Source organism: Notolepis coatsorum (assembly GCF_963971535.1).
Source record: "Notolepis coatsorum genome assembly, chromosome: 11".
Classification (NCBI taxonomy): domain Eukaryota; kingdom Metazoa; phylum Chordata; class Actinopteri; order Aulopiformes; family Paralepididae; genus Notolepis; species Notolepis coatsorum.
In genome coordinates this window covers 110,138,809-110,155,705 of record NC_140175.1, presented here as the reverse complement: position 1 = coordinate 110,155,705, position 16,897 = coordinate 110,138,809, and the positions used below count along the sequence as shown (strand labels likewise).

Below are 16,897 nucleotides of genomic sequence, written 5' to 3'. Positions count from 1 at the left end.
GCTGCTCCAGCACCTCCAGTCGCACAGCCTCACCATCGTGTCCAACGCCTGCGGAACCCTCTGGAACCTGTCCGCTCGCAACGCCAAGGACCAGGAGGCGCTGTGGGACATGGGCGCCGTGAGCATGCTCAAGAACCTCATCCACTCCAAGCACAAGATGATCGCCATGGGCAGCGCCGCGGCTCTCCGGAACCTGATGGCCAACCGACCGGCCAAGTACAAGGACGCCAACATCATGTCCCCCGGCTCCAGCCTGCCGTCGCTGCACGTCAGGAAGCAGAAGGCTCTGATCGAGGAGCTGGACGCGCAGCATCTCTCGGAGACCTTCGATAACATCGATAACCTGAGCCCCAAGGCCTCGCACAGGAACAAGCCCGGCAGGCACAAGCAGAACGCGTACGGCGATTACGACGGGGTGGTCAGCCGATCGGACGCGTTCAGCCCCAATAGCGTTCCCGTGCGGTCGCCTTACATGAACACCCCGGTCCTGTCCAGCCCCTCGTCCAGAGAGAACAGGGGCGGCGGAGTCGGGGACGGCGGGCGGGCCGAGAGGGAGCGTAGCGGCGACCGGGAGAGGAGAGGAGGAGCTCCCGGCCCCGGCGGGGGGTTCCACCCGGACCTGGAACCCAAGAGGATCGGTATCCAGGACTTGGAGAGTAGTAAACGAATGGGGATTCAGATCCAGTCCATAGTGATGGAAGACCACCAGAACATCCACCTGATGATGGACGACAGGGCGGCGGACAGTGGCCAGGAGCCTCTCCGCTCGGCCACCTCCGCCGCAGTGGCGGCTCACGTCCACCCCAACGTCTACACCTACGGGAAGCCCCCGGAGCACCCGGCCAGACCGTGCCCTGTGCCGAAGCTGGAGTACCGCGCCTCCAACGACAGCCTGAACAGCGTCAACAGCACGGACGGCTACGGCAAGCGGGGCCAGATGAAGCCATCCGTGGACTCGTACTCCGAGGACGAGGAGGCCAAGTGCTGCGTCTACAGGAAGTACCCGGCCGACCTGGCGCACAAGATCCACAACGCCAACCACATGGAGGACGACGACGCGGACCTGGACACGCCGATCAACTACAGTCTGAAATACTCGGACGAACAGCTGAACTCGGGGAGACAGAGTCCCAGCCAAGCGGAGCCCCAGCGCTGGGCGAGTACGAGACCCTCCAAACACATGGAGGAGGAGCTCAAGAGGTCCGACCAGCGGGCGGTGCGGTCCCAGAGCCCGGGATACCCTTTGTACCCCGACAGCAGCAGTGAGGGAGAGGAGAAGATGAAAAAGTACCAACCCCGTTTTGTCCAGACTGAGATACCGGGGGGGTTTAGAACCAGGAACACAAACGGTTCGGACCCGAACATCGCCGGGCAGAGCCAGCAAGGTATGAGCAAGAAGATCAGTCAGACGATCTGCACCGGCGACGACTACGGCGACGACAAGCCCACCAATTACAGCGAGCGGTACTCCGAGGAGGAGCAGCCGGACGATCAGCCCACCAATTACAGCATGAAATACAGCGAGGAGCACCACAGTGTTGAGCAGCCTATTGACTACAGCCTCAAATACTCAGACTCCAACTCCCAGAAATCTCTGTTCAGCCACTCCAAACCTTCTTCTACTCAGAGCTCTGTGAAAGACCATCTCAGCCAGGATGGCTCCTCCTCTTCTGTGGCCTCCATAAAGAACGCAGGGGGCAGACAAAAGCAGCAGCTCCACCCCTCCTCGGCTTCGGCCCAGAGCAGACAAGGGCAGGGGAGAGGGCAGAAGAACGGCACCTGTAAAGGTCCCACGATAAACCAGGAAACCTTACAGACGTATTGTGTGGAGGACACTCCAATTTGTTTCTCCAGAGGCAGCTCTCTCTCCTCTCTCAGCTCCGAGGAGGAGGAGATGGACAGTTGTAAGAGAAATGTCAACGCTGCCAGTAACTACCCCACCCTGCCCATTGCAGAGAAGGAGCCCACAGGGGGTGCTCTGAGCTCTGACCAACGAACGGCAGAGAATCAGGGGTCTGGTCAGTATGTCCGGATGAAGCCACCGAGGAGCCACGGGGGAGAGGGGCCCCGGCACCACAAGGTGGTCGAGTTCTCGTCGGGGGCCAAGTCGCCTTCCAAGAGTGGGGCCCAGACCCCCAAGAGCCCCCCTGAGCACTATGTCCAGGAAACGCCGTTGATGTTCAGCCGTTGCACCTCCGTGAGCTCCCTGGACAGCTTCGAGAGCCACTCCATCGCCAGCTCGGTGCAGAGTGAGCTGTGTAGCGGAATGGACACTGGCATCATCAGCCCCAGTGACCTGCCGGACAGCCCCGGGCAGACCATGCCTCCCAGCCGCGCCAAAACACCCCCTCCTCCCCCGTCACACCCAGCCCCCATGAAACATAAGAAACCCACTCCTCACCCTGAGAAGAGAGAGCCGTCGCCCATGGCTCCCTTGGCTCCTAGGCACGCCGCAGTCAGTGCAGCTGTCCACAAAGTCCAGCTCTTACCGGACAATGACACGCTGCTCCACTTTGCGACGGAGAGCACCCCCGACGGCTTCTCTTGTGCCTCGAGTCTCAGCGCCCTGAGCCTGGATGAACCGTACATCCAGAAGGACTCGGAGATGAAGATCATGCCTCCCGTTCACGAGGACGAACAGGGCAACGAGGCGGAGCATGAGACGGATGAAGCTACTGACCCACCGTCTAGCCAAGAGAAACAGCCACCCTGCGAGGCTGAACAGGACATTCTGGACGACTCTGATGATGATGATATTGAGATTCTAGAGGCTTGTATCAACTCAGCCATGCCCACCAATTCTTCCAGAAAGCCCAAGAAGCAGTCGCCCTCTGCCACCTCCAGAATCCCCCCTCCTGTGGCTCGTAAACCGAGTCAGCTCCCTGTCTATAAACTGCTACCCTCGCAGAACCACGGGCAACAGAAACATGTTAACTTTCCCCATGGAGAGGACATGCCCAGGATCTACTGTGTAGAAGGGACTCCCATCAACTTCTCCTCCACCGCCACCTCCCTCAGTGACCTCACCATCGATTCCCCTCCCAACGAGCTGGCCTCTGTAGATACTTCCTTTGTGCCTCCTCTTCCTCCCGTCTCCTCTACCCAGCGAAGGGATACACTCCCTGAAGGGAAGAGCACAGAGGAGTCAGATGTACCTCCCAGCTCTACCCAGGCTTGCTCCTCCTCTGCAGCGGAGAACGAGGGGGAGGACATTCTAGCCGAGTGCATCAGCTCAGCCATGCCCAAGGGGAAACCCCACAAGCCCTTCAGGGTGCAGAAGGTGTCCGATGCTCCCCAGGTCTCCCACCACCCCGCCCCTTCTCCCATCAGCCTCGTTCAGCAGGAAGCAGAGAAGAAGAAGCCCACGTCTCCAGTTAAACCCATGCCTCAGAGCAGCGAGTACCGAGCGAGGATGCTTAAAAGACCCGAGCCGCCACACAACTTCCAAATAGGAGGCGCGGGCTCTGCTGGTTTTCCAGATAAACACAAAGATGCCAAAAGACAGGAGGTGAAACTGGCTCCAAACATGGAAGACAGGCCGTTCCGCCCTGGCTTCGCCTTCGACTCACCGCACCATTACACCCCGATAGAAGGAACGCCTTATTGCTTCTCCAGAAACGACTCGCTTAGCTCGCTGGACTTTGAGGACGACGAGGTTGACCTGTCGAAGGACAAAGCGGAGCTGAGGAAGGACAAAGAGCAGAGGAAGCCTGTGCCAAAAAGCAGCGGGGAGCAGTCATCCATTAGAGCACCGGTCAGTGCTACAGTCATACCCACAGCACAGACTAAACCCATGCAGAAAACAGCTGCCATTTTCCAACAGGCTCCCAAAGAGAACAACACGGGGCCAATGCCTGACGAGAGACAGAAATTCTCCATCGAGGACACGCCCGTCTGTTTCTCCAGGAACTCCTCCCTTAGTTCACTGAGTGACATTGACCAGGAAAACAATAACAAAGACATGCCACCCAAAGAGGAGCCTCCCGCTCCCGCAGATTCAGCTCCTCGGCCCCAAGGCTCTGGCTACGCCCCTAAGGCCTTCCATGTGGAAGACACCCCTGTTTGCTTCTCCAGGAACAGTTCGCTCAGCTCCCTCAGTATCGATTCAGAGGATGACCTCTTACAGGAGTGCATTAGCTCTGCCATGCCAAAAAAGAAGAAACAAACGCCCAGAAATAAGGGGGCGAGTCACGATCAACCTGCATCTGCCACGGAGGAGAAAAGTATGGACGGGATATTGGCTGAAGAGGCGGATCTCATCCTAGACCTAACAGACACTCACAGTCCTGTCTCGGAACAGGCCTTGTCCCCGGACTCCGAGTCGTTCGACTGGAAGGCCATTCAAGAAGGGGCTAACTCCATAGTGAGCAGCCTCCACCAGGCTGCAGCTAGTCTGTCCAGACAAGGCTCTTCCGACTCCGACTCCATCCTTTCCCTTAAGTCCGGCATCTCCATCGGTTCTCCCTTCCACCTGCCCTCCTCAAACTCGGAAGAGAACAAGCCCCCCGCCCCCAAAGGGTGCGCTCGCATCTTAAAGTCCGGTGAGAAGAGCACTCTGGAGGTGAAGAAGAAGGAGGAGCAGGAGGCGGCGGCTAAAGCCCTCAAAGGAGGGAAGAAAGTCTATAAGAGTCTGATCACTGGGAAACCACGGCCGAGTGTGGAGACTCCGGCTTCGATCCAGCAGAGGCCTGTGGCTGTTCCTGTGATCTCCCGTGGAAGAACCATGGTCCACATGCCCGGCGTCAGGAGCAGCTCTCCTAGTACCAGCCCGGTCCAGAAGAAGCCCCCAGCCCGTGGCCCGGCCTCCAAATCTACTGTACAGAACCAGAACCAGGTATCTGCGTCCAACAACTCCCCCAGACCCATCAAGCCACCGGGGGGTAAATCTGACCCCAGCCCTGCCCGAGAGCCAGCTGGTTCTCAGGGAGGAGGGTCCAGTAAAGCCTCCTCTCGTTCTGGGTCCAGGGACTCCACCCCATCGAGGCCGGCCCAGCAGAACCTGACCCGCCCCCCCATGCAGTCACCCGGCCGAACCTCCGTGTCCCCCGGAAGAAACGGCTTGACCCCCTCCAACAAACTGTCGCAGCTTCCTCGCACTGCATCCCCCGGAGGGTCTTCCACCAAGTCCTCTGGGTCAACCAGAATGTCGTACCCCTCGCCTGGTAGACAGATGAGTCAGCATACTCCGACTAAACAAAGTGGGCTTCCCAGAAGCACCAGCAGTGGTATTCCCAGAAGCGAATCCGCCTCGAAGAGTCTGAGTCAGTGCGGAACGGCCGGCGCTTCCAAAAAGGCATCGGCCAAGTCCAGCGGCAGTGAGTCGGACCGGTCGGAGAAACCGGGCCTGGTGCGGCAGTCCACGTTCATCAAAGAGGCTCCAAGCCCCACGCTGAAGAGGAAGCTGGAGGAGTCCGCTTCGTTCGAGTCACTCTCTCCCTCCTCCCCCAGTCAGTCTCAGACCCCCGTCTCCAGTCCTTCCCTCCCCGACATGTCTTTGTCTCTGCCGTACCAGGCCGGCGGCTGGTGCAACAAGTCCCCACAGAGCCAGGCTTCGTCGGAGAACGGGGACGGGAAGGGCCTGAGAAAACACGACGTCAACCGCTCCCACTCCGAGAGCCCCTCCAGGATGCCCGAGTCCAACAGGATCAACAGGACGGGGACGTGGAAGAGGGAAAACAGCAAACATTCCTCGTCCCTCCCCAGGGTGGGAACATGGAAAAGAACGGGCAGCTCTTCATCCATCCTCTCCGCCTCGTCAGAGTCCAGCGAGAAAGGGAAGAGCGAGGACGAGCTCCGCAGCCCCAACCAGAAGTCCCCTCACGGCAGTAAAGATGGCGGTCCACCTCTTAAAGGCACATGGAGAAAGATGAAAGAGAGCGAAATGTCTCAGTCCGACCCCCACGAATCCCCGATGGACACGTCCAACATGGCAGCAGGCCACCAGCTTAGCCCGACTGGGTCAAAGTCAGAAGATGTATGGGTGAGAATCGAGGACTGTCCAATTAACAATCCCCGCTCCACTCGCTCTCCGACAGGAAACACCCCTCCTGTCATCGATGCCATTCCGGCGAAGATTCCCACCTCGCTTGATCGCATTGGCGACACCCACCCCAGGCAGCAGCCCGGCGTCGGCGAGAGTGTCACGGCTCGCAAGCTAGGCTCCGAGACCAACCTGAACTTGTTCCGAAGCAACGAGAGCCTGGATAAGAAGATCTCCGACGTCAAACTGGCCCAGAGTAATCCTTGCATCGCCCCCGAGCCCCACGACCACCCTGTGTCCGAGCAACGCACCCCCTTTAGCTCCACCAACTCCAGCAAGCACAGCTCACCCAGCGGGGCCGTGGCGGCCCGGGTCAGCCCTTTCAACTACACCCCCAGCCCGAGGAAGAGCAGCACAGACGGCCTCACCCCCCGACCCTCCCAGATCCCCACCCCCGTCACCACCACCGCCTCCGCCAAGAAGAGAGACTCTAAGGGAGAAAGTTCTGGGGAGAGTGGTTCCTACATTGTCACCTCTGTCTGAGCCTCTTCAACCTGTATCCGAGTCTTCGGTTGACACTACGTAATAAGAGAATATATGTATTAATGAACACACACACACCCTGGGTGACCTCCTGTTGTACAAACTATTCATTCAAAGGTCGTGGGGTCATGCCAGGTGTAAAACTGAAATGTGTAAATAGTAGCGAACCAGTAGAGAGTAATGACATTATGTTGGAGAGGCACGACTGAGGGGCTGTTTCTTTGCTGGTTTGACTGTGGCTGGGACACGAAGTCTTCAGAGAGAGAGAAAGCAGGAGAGAGAGGTGCACACCTCCTGAGAAGGATATTGTATGTGAATTTGTACTGTACAGATTTTAATTATGTATGTATTTAATTTAAACCCCTGTTGTCAAGGTTCTGAATCTTGTCCAACTTGACAAAGATAATCACTTAAAAAGAAAGGACATTTGGGACATTAAAACACTTAAGAATGGACTTTAATATTTACTCTGGATTATTTTTTTTTATGATTATTATTAATATAAACCTGCTTTTAGGTCATAAAAGTAATTCTCCTTTTTACTACTGCAGACTCTTAGCCCCTCCCTCCTTGCATGTCCTGCCCCCCCCCCCCCCCCCCCCCACACACACACACATAAAGATGAACATTGCTATGGTCACATGATGATGTATTGGTAGATGAACATTGCTGTGGTCACATGATGATGTATTGGTAGATGTAGTGTAACATTTTACACTATTGTCTGTGTTCTGCTCTGAAGGTATAAGGACTTGAACTGTAACCTCCACCTTTTTTTTTTTTTATGAGAACTATTTACATCAGAAATTAGATTCTTTTTAGGCAGAGTAAGTAGGATAGTTGCGTCGCTCTGCTGTCTGTTGCTCCATGTTACCAGGTGCTTTTTAAATAGAGACGGCCTGTCTGGGAGGAGTGAATGAATGAATGAAACACTTGTAAAGGATAAATTATTACTGTAAAGGTTTTCGGTGTTGGTCTGATGTTTTGTTTCTTTTAAGCTCTTTTTTTTTGCCTTTCCCTTGTACTCACTGTACTCACTGTAACGCTTTGAAGCACATAACTAGAGAGAAGACTGGTCGAGCGATCGTTCTGCCAAAAAAACACTGTGTGAATGACCGTTTATGTTCTTTTCTTTTCTCATGCGGTAAAAGTAAGTGGTTGGATATTGGAGGGGGGAAGAAGGCAATTTACAAAATATAAATCGATAATAAACGTTAACATTTTTGGTGCGAGACTGGCCTCTTGTGTGTTATTTGATTTTATGTTTATTTTGTGAAGGGACAGTGCAAGTTAATGAACAAAACTCCAGCCAGATTGTAGCCAAGGCTAGTTTGACTCAGTTGACCTCAAGAGATGTTACCTGGAATCATAAAACATCTAAACAAACATTTGATTATAACAGCAATGACAGTAGTATTCTAATACATGTGAACAACAAATCACAATAACACTTTAAACATAATACAGTCATTAATTCACCGCTATCTTTAAGACCTACTGCTCAACTATTTGTGTGCAGGTTTGGTTTGTCACCAGCCATTCCTCTAGTTGTGTTTGAAAGGTGCTGAGCGCCGGGCTGATCTGATTTCATGTGGCTTGGCCTTTATTGATAGGACAGTCGGGCCTGTAGGGGATCACAGGGATCTCAGCCTGTAGGGGATCACAGGGATCTCAGCCTGTAGGGGATCACAGGGATCTCAGCCTGTAGGGGATCACAGGGATCTCAGCCTGTAGGGGATCACAGGGATCTCAGCCTGTAGGGGATCACAGGGATCTCAGCCTGTAGGGGATCGCACAGTCCTCGCTTGCATTAGAAGTCATAACTGCACCTCAGGCTCGGATGACATTATTGAAACACTATTGCAGGTAAACCTGTCCGTGTGGAGAGCTGAGGGCCACAACATACTGTAACAGAGATGGCGGGCTATGGGCCAAATGAAGCGACTGGACTTTGAAAAAGAAAAACCTTCAAAGGGTAAAATTCCCTTCTCAAAGGGCTACTTTACCTAATACATAGAAGAGCAACAGAGGCCCTGCATGGAATGTTCCACCCACCTGAATTCAAACTCGAGTCCCCATGGCATTGGAAACAAAACATTACTGGTCAGCCAAAGATGACCTGCCCCCCCCCCCCCACCCCGTTGCCAAGGGTGATATCAACCTTACTACATTGAGGGACTCTTGACTGATTTAATTCAGTCTATTCAGCCCCCCCTCACCAGACACGCACACACACCCCTCTAATTGTGCAATACGCCCATAGCTGGGAAATGACGTTTTCATTTTCACATTTTATGGAATTGTGTTCTTATTTATGAAACTATTTTAGTCATTTGGTATTGTTAACTATGGTTAGATTGCAATTGATTTGTTTCTTGTCTGTCTGAATGTTGCACTGTAACGTATTCAGTCACATTAGGATATTACTGATTGATTGATTCAAGGTCAGATAGCCACTGTCCTTTCCCAAGGCCCAAGGAAACTATAAAAGAAGGAAGGGTCAAATAAGGGGTACACGGGGGGACAATGAAACATATGAGTCACATTGAGAGGGAACAAGAAAAGAGGGTCTTTGATCAAAAGGAAGGACGGAGCGCTTTTTGACCAGGAGCTCGAAAGCAAAAAAAAAAAAAACAGTAAGAAAGCTGGACAAATATGACGAGCGATTGGGGGCAAGGGTTTCAAACCCCCAAGCCGTCAGGAGGGGGCCCCTCGCTAGGAGGGCAATTACCCCTCACCCACCAGCAGGGGACAGGGGGGGACACAGGGACCCCCCGAACGCCTTGGGAGCACTTTATGTAAAGTTTATGTTTTTTATTTATGTTAATCATTATATGTATTCGGTGAAGAGAGCGGAGGCTCCAACCGGAGGGGGGAATGAGTGTGACATGGGGGGGACTGACAGACGAAAGAAGAAGAAATATGACAAAGGTTAAAGGTATAAAAATGATGTCGTTAAACGTTAATGGAATGAATAATGCGATAAAAAGGGGCAAAGTGATGTTGAAATGTAAAAAAAGTGAGATGGAAGTGATTTTTCTGCAGGAGACACATTTGGTAGCACAGGGTCATGAGAAACTGAAGAGATTTGGATATGAAAATGCATACTATAGTTCCTTTGAACAAAACCCGAGGAGAGGAGTAATCACGTTAATCAAAAACACAGTCAAATTTGAATTGATCAAGGAAGTAAGAGACAAGGAGGGAAGGTTTGTTTTGGTGAAGGGGAAAATGGAGGGCCAAATGGTTACGTTAGTAAATGTTTATGCACCCCCAGAGAGTGAGAGGGATTTATATGAGACCATTTTTGACATGATAGTGATGGAACTAGAAGGGATATTGATATGTACGGGAGATTTTAACGTAGTACTGAATCACGACCTAGACACCACGAGTACTAGAAAAGGACGGGCGCCCATCAGTAGATATATGAATATTCAGATGACGGAAATGGGAATTACAGACGTTTGGAGGGAGATGCAAGCCATGGACAGGGAATACACACATTACTCACACCCACACGTGACGTATGCGAGAATAGACTACTTTTTGATGACGACGGGGGACAGTTACAGGGCACGGGAGAGCAGTATAGGAGTGGCGGACATATCGGATCACAGTGCCATATATCTGACAGTAGATCTAGAAGGGAGACGGAGGAACACGATTTGGAGACTAAATGTAGGAATATTAAATAACAAAGGGGTGGTGAGTCAGATCAAGGAGGAGATAGCCAGATATAAGGAAGAAAATGACAACGGGGCGGTAGACCCGAACATTCTATGGGACACACTGAAGGTAGTGATAAGGGGGAAATTGATGGAAAAAACAGCAATGCTGAAGAAGGCCAGAACGGAGACATATCACAATCTGATAGGGAAGCTAAAGAAGCTAGAGGGGAGACACCAGATATCAAAAGAACAGGAAACGCTCGGAGAAATCAAAGAAGTAAAGGCCAGGATAAATAGGGAATTATTGACGGAAATAGAAAAGAAAGCGAGGTTCATGAAACAAACGTACTATGAAGGGGGACCAAAAGCGACCAGACTGTTGGCTAGGAGAATTAGAACGCAACAGAAGTTGAACACGATACACACAATAAGGGATACAAAGACTAATGAAATATTGAGGGACCCAGCTGAAATAGAGAGGACATTTAGAGAATACTATGAGAAATTATACACACAGCCAAAAGCAGCGGGAGAAGAGGAAATAGAAACATATCTGGAGAAGTTAGAGTTACCATCGATGGGGAAAGAACAGAATGAAGAGTTAAATAAAATAATTACGGAACAAGAACTGGAAGATGCAATTAGTAGAGCTAAAAACAACAAGTCTCCGGGGAGCGACGGATTCCCATCGGAATTCTACAAGACATTTAGAACTGATTAGCACCCATGTTAGGGGCGGCGTTCAGACACACGATGGAAGAGGGGAAAATGCCCCCCTCGTGGAAGGAAGCCATAATCACCACGATACCGAAGGAAGGGAAGGATAGGGAATTATGTAGTAGTTTCAGACCTGTGTCCATACTCAACGTAGATTACAAGATGTATACATCGATAATATCAAAAAGATTTGAGACGTTTATGCCGGACATTATAGATGAAGATCAAACTGGATTTATTAAAGGGAGACAGACACAGGACAACGTGAGAAAGACATTACACATAGTAGAGGAGATACAAAAACAAGGGGGTAGCGCGGTACTGATTAGCCTAGATGCAGAAAAAGCGTTTGACAGTGTGAGCTGGACATTTTTATATAAAACATTGATGAGGTTCGGACTGAACGGGAGGGCGATGAAGATGATCAAGGCGCTATATCAAGAGCCGACAGCGAGGGTTAAGGTGAATGGCAGCTTGACGGATAGAATCAGATTAGAGAGGGCTACCAGACAGGGATGTTGTCTCTCACCGACGCTCTTCGCCGTTTTCATAGAACCACTGGCACAACTGATCAGGCAGACCGAGGGCATCAAGGGAGTAAGGATAAAGGGAACGGAATATAAACTAGGCTTATTTGCAGACGACGTGATAGTATACATGAGGCAACCAGAAAAGAGCTTCCCGGCACTGATGGATCTACTGAAGGAATATGGTCACTACTCAGGATACAAACTAAACGTGACAAAGACACAGACCTTAGCATGGAACTACTCTCCAACGACGGAAATTAGAGAACAGTACGGGATAAGATGGGACATGGACAAGATTAAATACTTAGGGGTGAACATCACGAGAGGGGTGGAGAAACTGTTTGAGGCGAATTATACACAGATAAATCAGAACATCAAGAGAGACCTAGAGAGATGGACAGTAATGCCCTTGGACTTCAATTCAAGAATAGAGGTCATTAAAATGAACATACTATCAAGGTTACTGTACCTATTCCAGTCACTACCGATACAAATACCACAGAATCAATTCAGGGAGTGGGACAGACTGATATCGAGGTTCATATGGGCGGGGAGAAGACCACGGGTCAGATATAAAACACTACAACTACCAAAGGAAGAGGGAGGGATGGCAGTACCCAGCCTACAAGATTATTACTATGCAGCACAACTGAGAGCAGTGACGTGCTGGTGTAACGACAGATATGAGGCAAGATGGAAAGACATTGAAAAAGAAGGGGAGGGATACAAGGTACAAGCTCTGGTGGGAGATAGGGAACTATTTAAAGAAAAAGAAGGACTATTAGATCCAATCACCAAATACACCTTGACCATATGGAACAGAGTAGTAAAAACACACAAATTGGAGAAGCAGTCAGGGGTCCTGAGATGGGTAGCACATGACAAGAGATTCAAACCAGGGAGGTTAGACCATGGATTCAGAAGGTGGGAGAGGGGGGGGCAACAGCAATATGCAAAATGATAGAGAAGGGAGAAATGCAGACACTACAAAAATTAAAGGAGAAATTTGGACTAGAAAACAGGGACCACTTCAGATATCTACAGGTTAGAGACTACTACAACAAAGAAATAAGGGGGGCCAAAGACGAGGAACAGAATGGAATAATAAAGATGATAGTATGGGCATACGAAGGGGGGCAAGGAAGAGTAATATCAGCAATATACCGGGCTATAATGACCAGCAAGGGACACACGACCGATTACATAAGGGAGAAATGGGAGAGAGAGCTAGAGATAGAAATAACAGGGAAGGAATGGGGGAACATATGCGAGGTACAACATTCAACAACAGGATCGAGAATATGGAAAGAATTTGGATGGAAAAACATAATCAGATTCTTTATAACCCCAGAGCTGAAGGGAAAATATGCACCAACACAAAGAGCATGCTGGAGGATGTGTGGGAAGGAGGGGGCAAATCACACGCACATATTCTGGGGATGTCAGAAGCTGAAGGGGTATTGGGAGGAGATAGGGGAAGCAATGATCAGAATATTAGGATACGGGATACCACAAACAGGACTGGTGCTTTACTTAGGAGACCTGACACACGAGGGAATACAAGGGGGGGACAAATATTTAATAAAGATAATGTTGATAGCGGCCAGAAAAGCAATAACGAGACTGTGGTATAAGGAAGACCCACCGACAATAGCACAATGGGTAGGAATAGTGGAAGAAATACAGGATATGGAGAGGATAACGCACATGCTGAGGCTACAGGAAGAGAAATTTGGGGAAAGATGGGGAAAGTGGGAGGATTATAAAAGGAACGAGAACGACATCACAGAGGAAGAACCCAATGCAACACAAGAGAGCGAAGGGTAAAGGAGGAAAGATGTTCAAGCAGGGTCTATGAACCCATGTCACACACCTGTACTTTAGTTAGTATTTTCTATTTTGTTTTTGGGATATTACAAGTGCTGAATGCTTTTATACCTTATTATTTATGTCTGTTTAACGGTGTGATATTAAATATTCAGGGATGATGTGGTTTGTGTATGGGTGAACCAAAAGGCAAAGTGAAAGTTAATAAACAAGAAAAAAAAAAAAAAGGACGAAGGAGAAGGGAAGAAAGAAGCTCAAGGAGGGTCTCTGGACCCAGATCACACATACAAACCTTAGTCAGCATTTATCATCTTTGAGTAGGAATGACCTGTTTATGCCTGTTTAAGGGAGATACACAATCAGCCTTTGTATCAAATACCTAGAAAACAACAGTAGGGGAACCAGACAACTAACCATGTGATACCCATGTAAATATTTATGTGCACTGTTTTTTCTTTTTGTTTTATTGTGATACTAGTCTCTTCATTTTTTATTATTTATTTTTTGTAAGTGCTGTCTGTCTAAATAAATGTTAATAAAAAATTTAAGTTTAAAAAAAAAAAAAAAAGGAAGGGTCAATACGTCACTAGCGTGAAACTCAGTTAGGCCGAGATGGAGATTGATTGAACATTTTAATTAACAGATTTCAAAATGGGTACAGTACGGCTCAATACACAATTGTTATGGGGATGCAGATCAGAGAAAGACTTTCGTCTTGTTTACATCAGGGTCCCCCATTTTCAATTCATACTGAAGTTGAATAGGATTAGCCAATCTCCTCGTTTATGACAATTTAGACAGGTTATTACCTCTGATGTCAGAATCATCTGAAATTTGTTGCATTGTTTACTAGCTAATGATGATGACTATGATGAATTGAAAATGGGGGACCCTGATGTAAACAAGACGAAAGTCTTTCTCTGATCTGCATCACCTTAACAATTGTGTGTATTGAGCCCATTCTGTAATCTGTTAATAAAGTGTTCAATCAATCTAACGTATGATCTGTTGGTTGATGGATATTTCCTCAGTTAGCTGGTATATTTTGAATATAATACAGGCTTCAATAGAACTGGCACCAAGCAGAGAGCATAGATCACCGCATCACTTCCGGTATTTTTAAAGCGGGGGGAGGGGAAAGGGAGCGCGTGAGTGGATGTTGATTAGAGCCTTCATAGCACTAGATAGCTTAAGGCGGAGTCACCAGCGTCACTGAGGCGCCGCCATCTTGGGAGGGTCAGCCTTGAGTGAGAGAGTGAGCTGCACAGACAAAAATACTCATAACTCGCTGAAATATTGACGGATTTACAAACGGGTTGGTTTGCTATAAACATCAAAGATGTAGTTATGATACTGCATACTTATAAAAACAAATTTAAAGATGTTTTTTTTTTTTACAAACCGCTTGAATCATAGCCACGTTAATAATGCTTGTAATAAACCAAACCGTTTGTAAATCCGTCAATATTTCAGCGAGTTATGAGTATTTTTGTCTGTGCAGCTCACTCTCTCACTCAAGGCTGACCCTCCCAAGATGGCGGCGGTTCAGTGACGTCGCTCTCCATTGGCCGGCAGCGCGGGCAAGCTATCTATATAGTGTTCTATATATATCTATGAGAGCCTTGACGTAAGTGGTCGTATCCATAGATTCTATAGATATCTATGGTCGTATCCCCACGCGCGCTCCCCCCCCCCCCCACGAGCTCCATGTAACGCGGAAGTGCAGACGCTGGTATTCTGACGTGATGACCCTTCCTCCTTTTATAATGTCCTAGACCTGGGAGGAGGAGGAGGGCGGGGCCTCAGTGCAGTGTGTGGACGCTCCGTCTCCATGGCAACGACACACCGTTGGGATTGTCGCTCTGCTTGTTTTTAGTCTTTTCCCGGCCATTTAGCGAATTAAAAAGGCTTATTATTAGCCGGCAACACGTAGTTGATCTGTGAGAGAAACATTTAATAACATAAGTTAAGTAAAGGGAACAACATGTCAGATATATTGTGTATTGTTAAGTGGCTGAATTCGGAGCTCCGGCTGTCAAAATCAGTTGGTAAGTGGGAATGAACCCAACCTAGCTAGTTTACACAGGTAGTTGGCTAACTAACTGTTTTTTTGTTCATTAATTCATTAATCTTTATCTAAACCGAAGCTAATATATTCTTGATTGATTGATTGATTGATTGAAAAGTGTATTAACAGATTGCAGAATGGGTACAGTAGCCTACAGTACAGCTCAATACATACAATTGTTAAGGGGATGCAGACCAGAGAAAGACTTTCGTCTTGTTTACATCAGGGTCCCCCATTTTCAATTCATCATAACATATATGACACACACGACATACAGATAGACAGTACTGCTACATCTATACATTCATGACATACCAGATTTGCAAATACAGTAGCCTACTGTTTGTGATACAAAAAAATCGGTTGAATATATGCGTCGATTTGATTATAGTTTGCAGTTTTGAGTTACTTTTCCCATCTGACTGCGGTAGAGACTTTAATACTCAAAGAAAGAAATCAAGGGGAAGATTTTTGGCATTTGTGAATAATTACCCCTCTGGACTCTATGCTATTGCTAGGAACACAACATAGCTAGGCCTATAAGAATAATACTATTCTGATCCGTAGGCTACTACTTTGATTTGATTGATTGATTGCAACCTTTATTTATTCTCGAAATGGACATTGATGATTTACCCTATCAAGTGCAAACCGTTCAGAATACATAAAAGGAAGAAATGCACTTGCATAAATATGACAAACGGGTTAAAAGAGAAAAATTTAAAACAGTTACATACTGAGGTATTAGGCTAATGTTTGTTTAAAAATCTGTATTGCTTAGTTGATTACAATCCATAGGACTGAGTCAAAAAGCTTATGGGTGAAACAGAATGTGTCTTGATCTGTCATAAAGAATGTAGACCTATACTGCTCTACTTGTATTTTAATATGTAACATTAAATGTTTATATTATTATCAATACGCCCTTATATTCATGTTAAACCCAGATTCGGCTCAAACAAGGGACTAAACACGTTTCGCAATTATGCCACATCAATGTGGAACGCCCTACCCAAAACTGTAAAGGAATGTGAATCACTACCCACTTTCAAAACCACTCTCAAGGGACACCTACGGGAGACTGCAATTCGAAACTGGCCCCTGTAAATGTCCTAACCCAACCCCCTCCAATGTACAGTAAATTACCTAGTATGGTTTTGTCAATATTCCAATGTACAATTGTGCTTGTTTGTACAGTGTGCCCCCCCCCCCCCCCCCATGTACAGTTTTGCTTGTTTATACAGTGTCCCCCCCCCCCCCCACCTCTAATGTAAATTACCCAGTATGGTTGTCAATATCCCAATGTACCCAACACAACCCCACCCACCTCCTCCAATGTACAGTTTCTACGTCAAATGTATATACTCCCTTTTCTTGACTCTTTTTGTATCACAAACAGTACTGTATTTGCAAATCTGGTATGTCATAAATGTATAGATGTAGCAGTACTGTCTATCCGTATGTCATGTATGTCATATATGTCCTGATGAATTGAAAATGGGGGACCCTGATGTAAACAAGACGAAAGTCTTTCTCTGGTCTGCATCCCCTTAACAATTGT

General features: G+C 48.4%; 2 protein-coding genes across 2 annotated transcripts in view; both read left to right on the top strand.

Moving 5' to 3' along the window:
- apc (APC regulator of WNT signaling pathway) overlaps positions 1-7,120 on the top strand; it is a 236,617-nt gene extending 229,497 nt beyond the window's left edge. The window contains exon 15 of the mRNA XM_084325051.1: positions 2-7,120. Coding sequence (XP_084181177.1) covers positions 2-6,523 — 6,522 coding nt within the window. The 3' untranslated portion in view covers positions 6,524-7,120. The remainder of the gene's footprint in view (position 1) is intronic.
- Positions 7,121-15,252: 8,132 nt separating this feature from the next.
- Positions 15,253-16,897, top strand: part of LOC311237243 (sperm flagellar protein 2-like) — a gene marked incomplete at its 5' end in the record, with an annotated part of 107,793 nt that continues 106,148 nt past the window's right edge. The window contains 1 exon segment of the mRNA XM_084325050.1: positions 15,253-15,316. Coding sequence (XP_084181176.1) covers positions 15,253-15,316 — 64 coding nt within the window.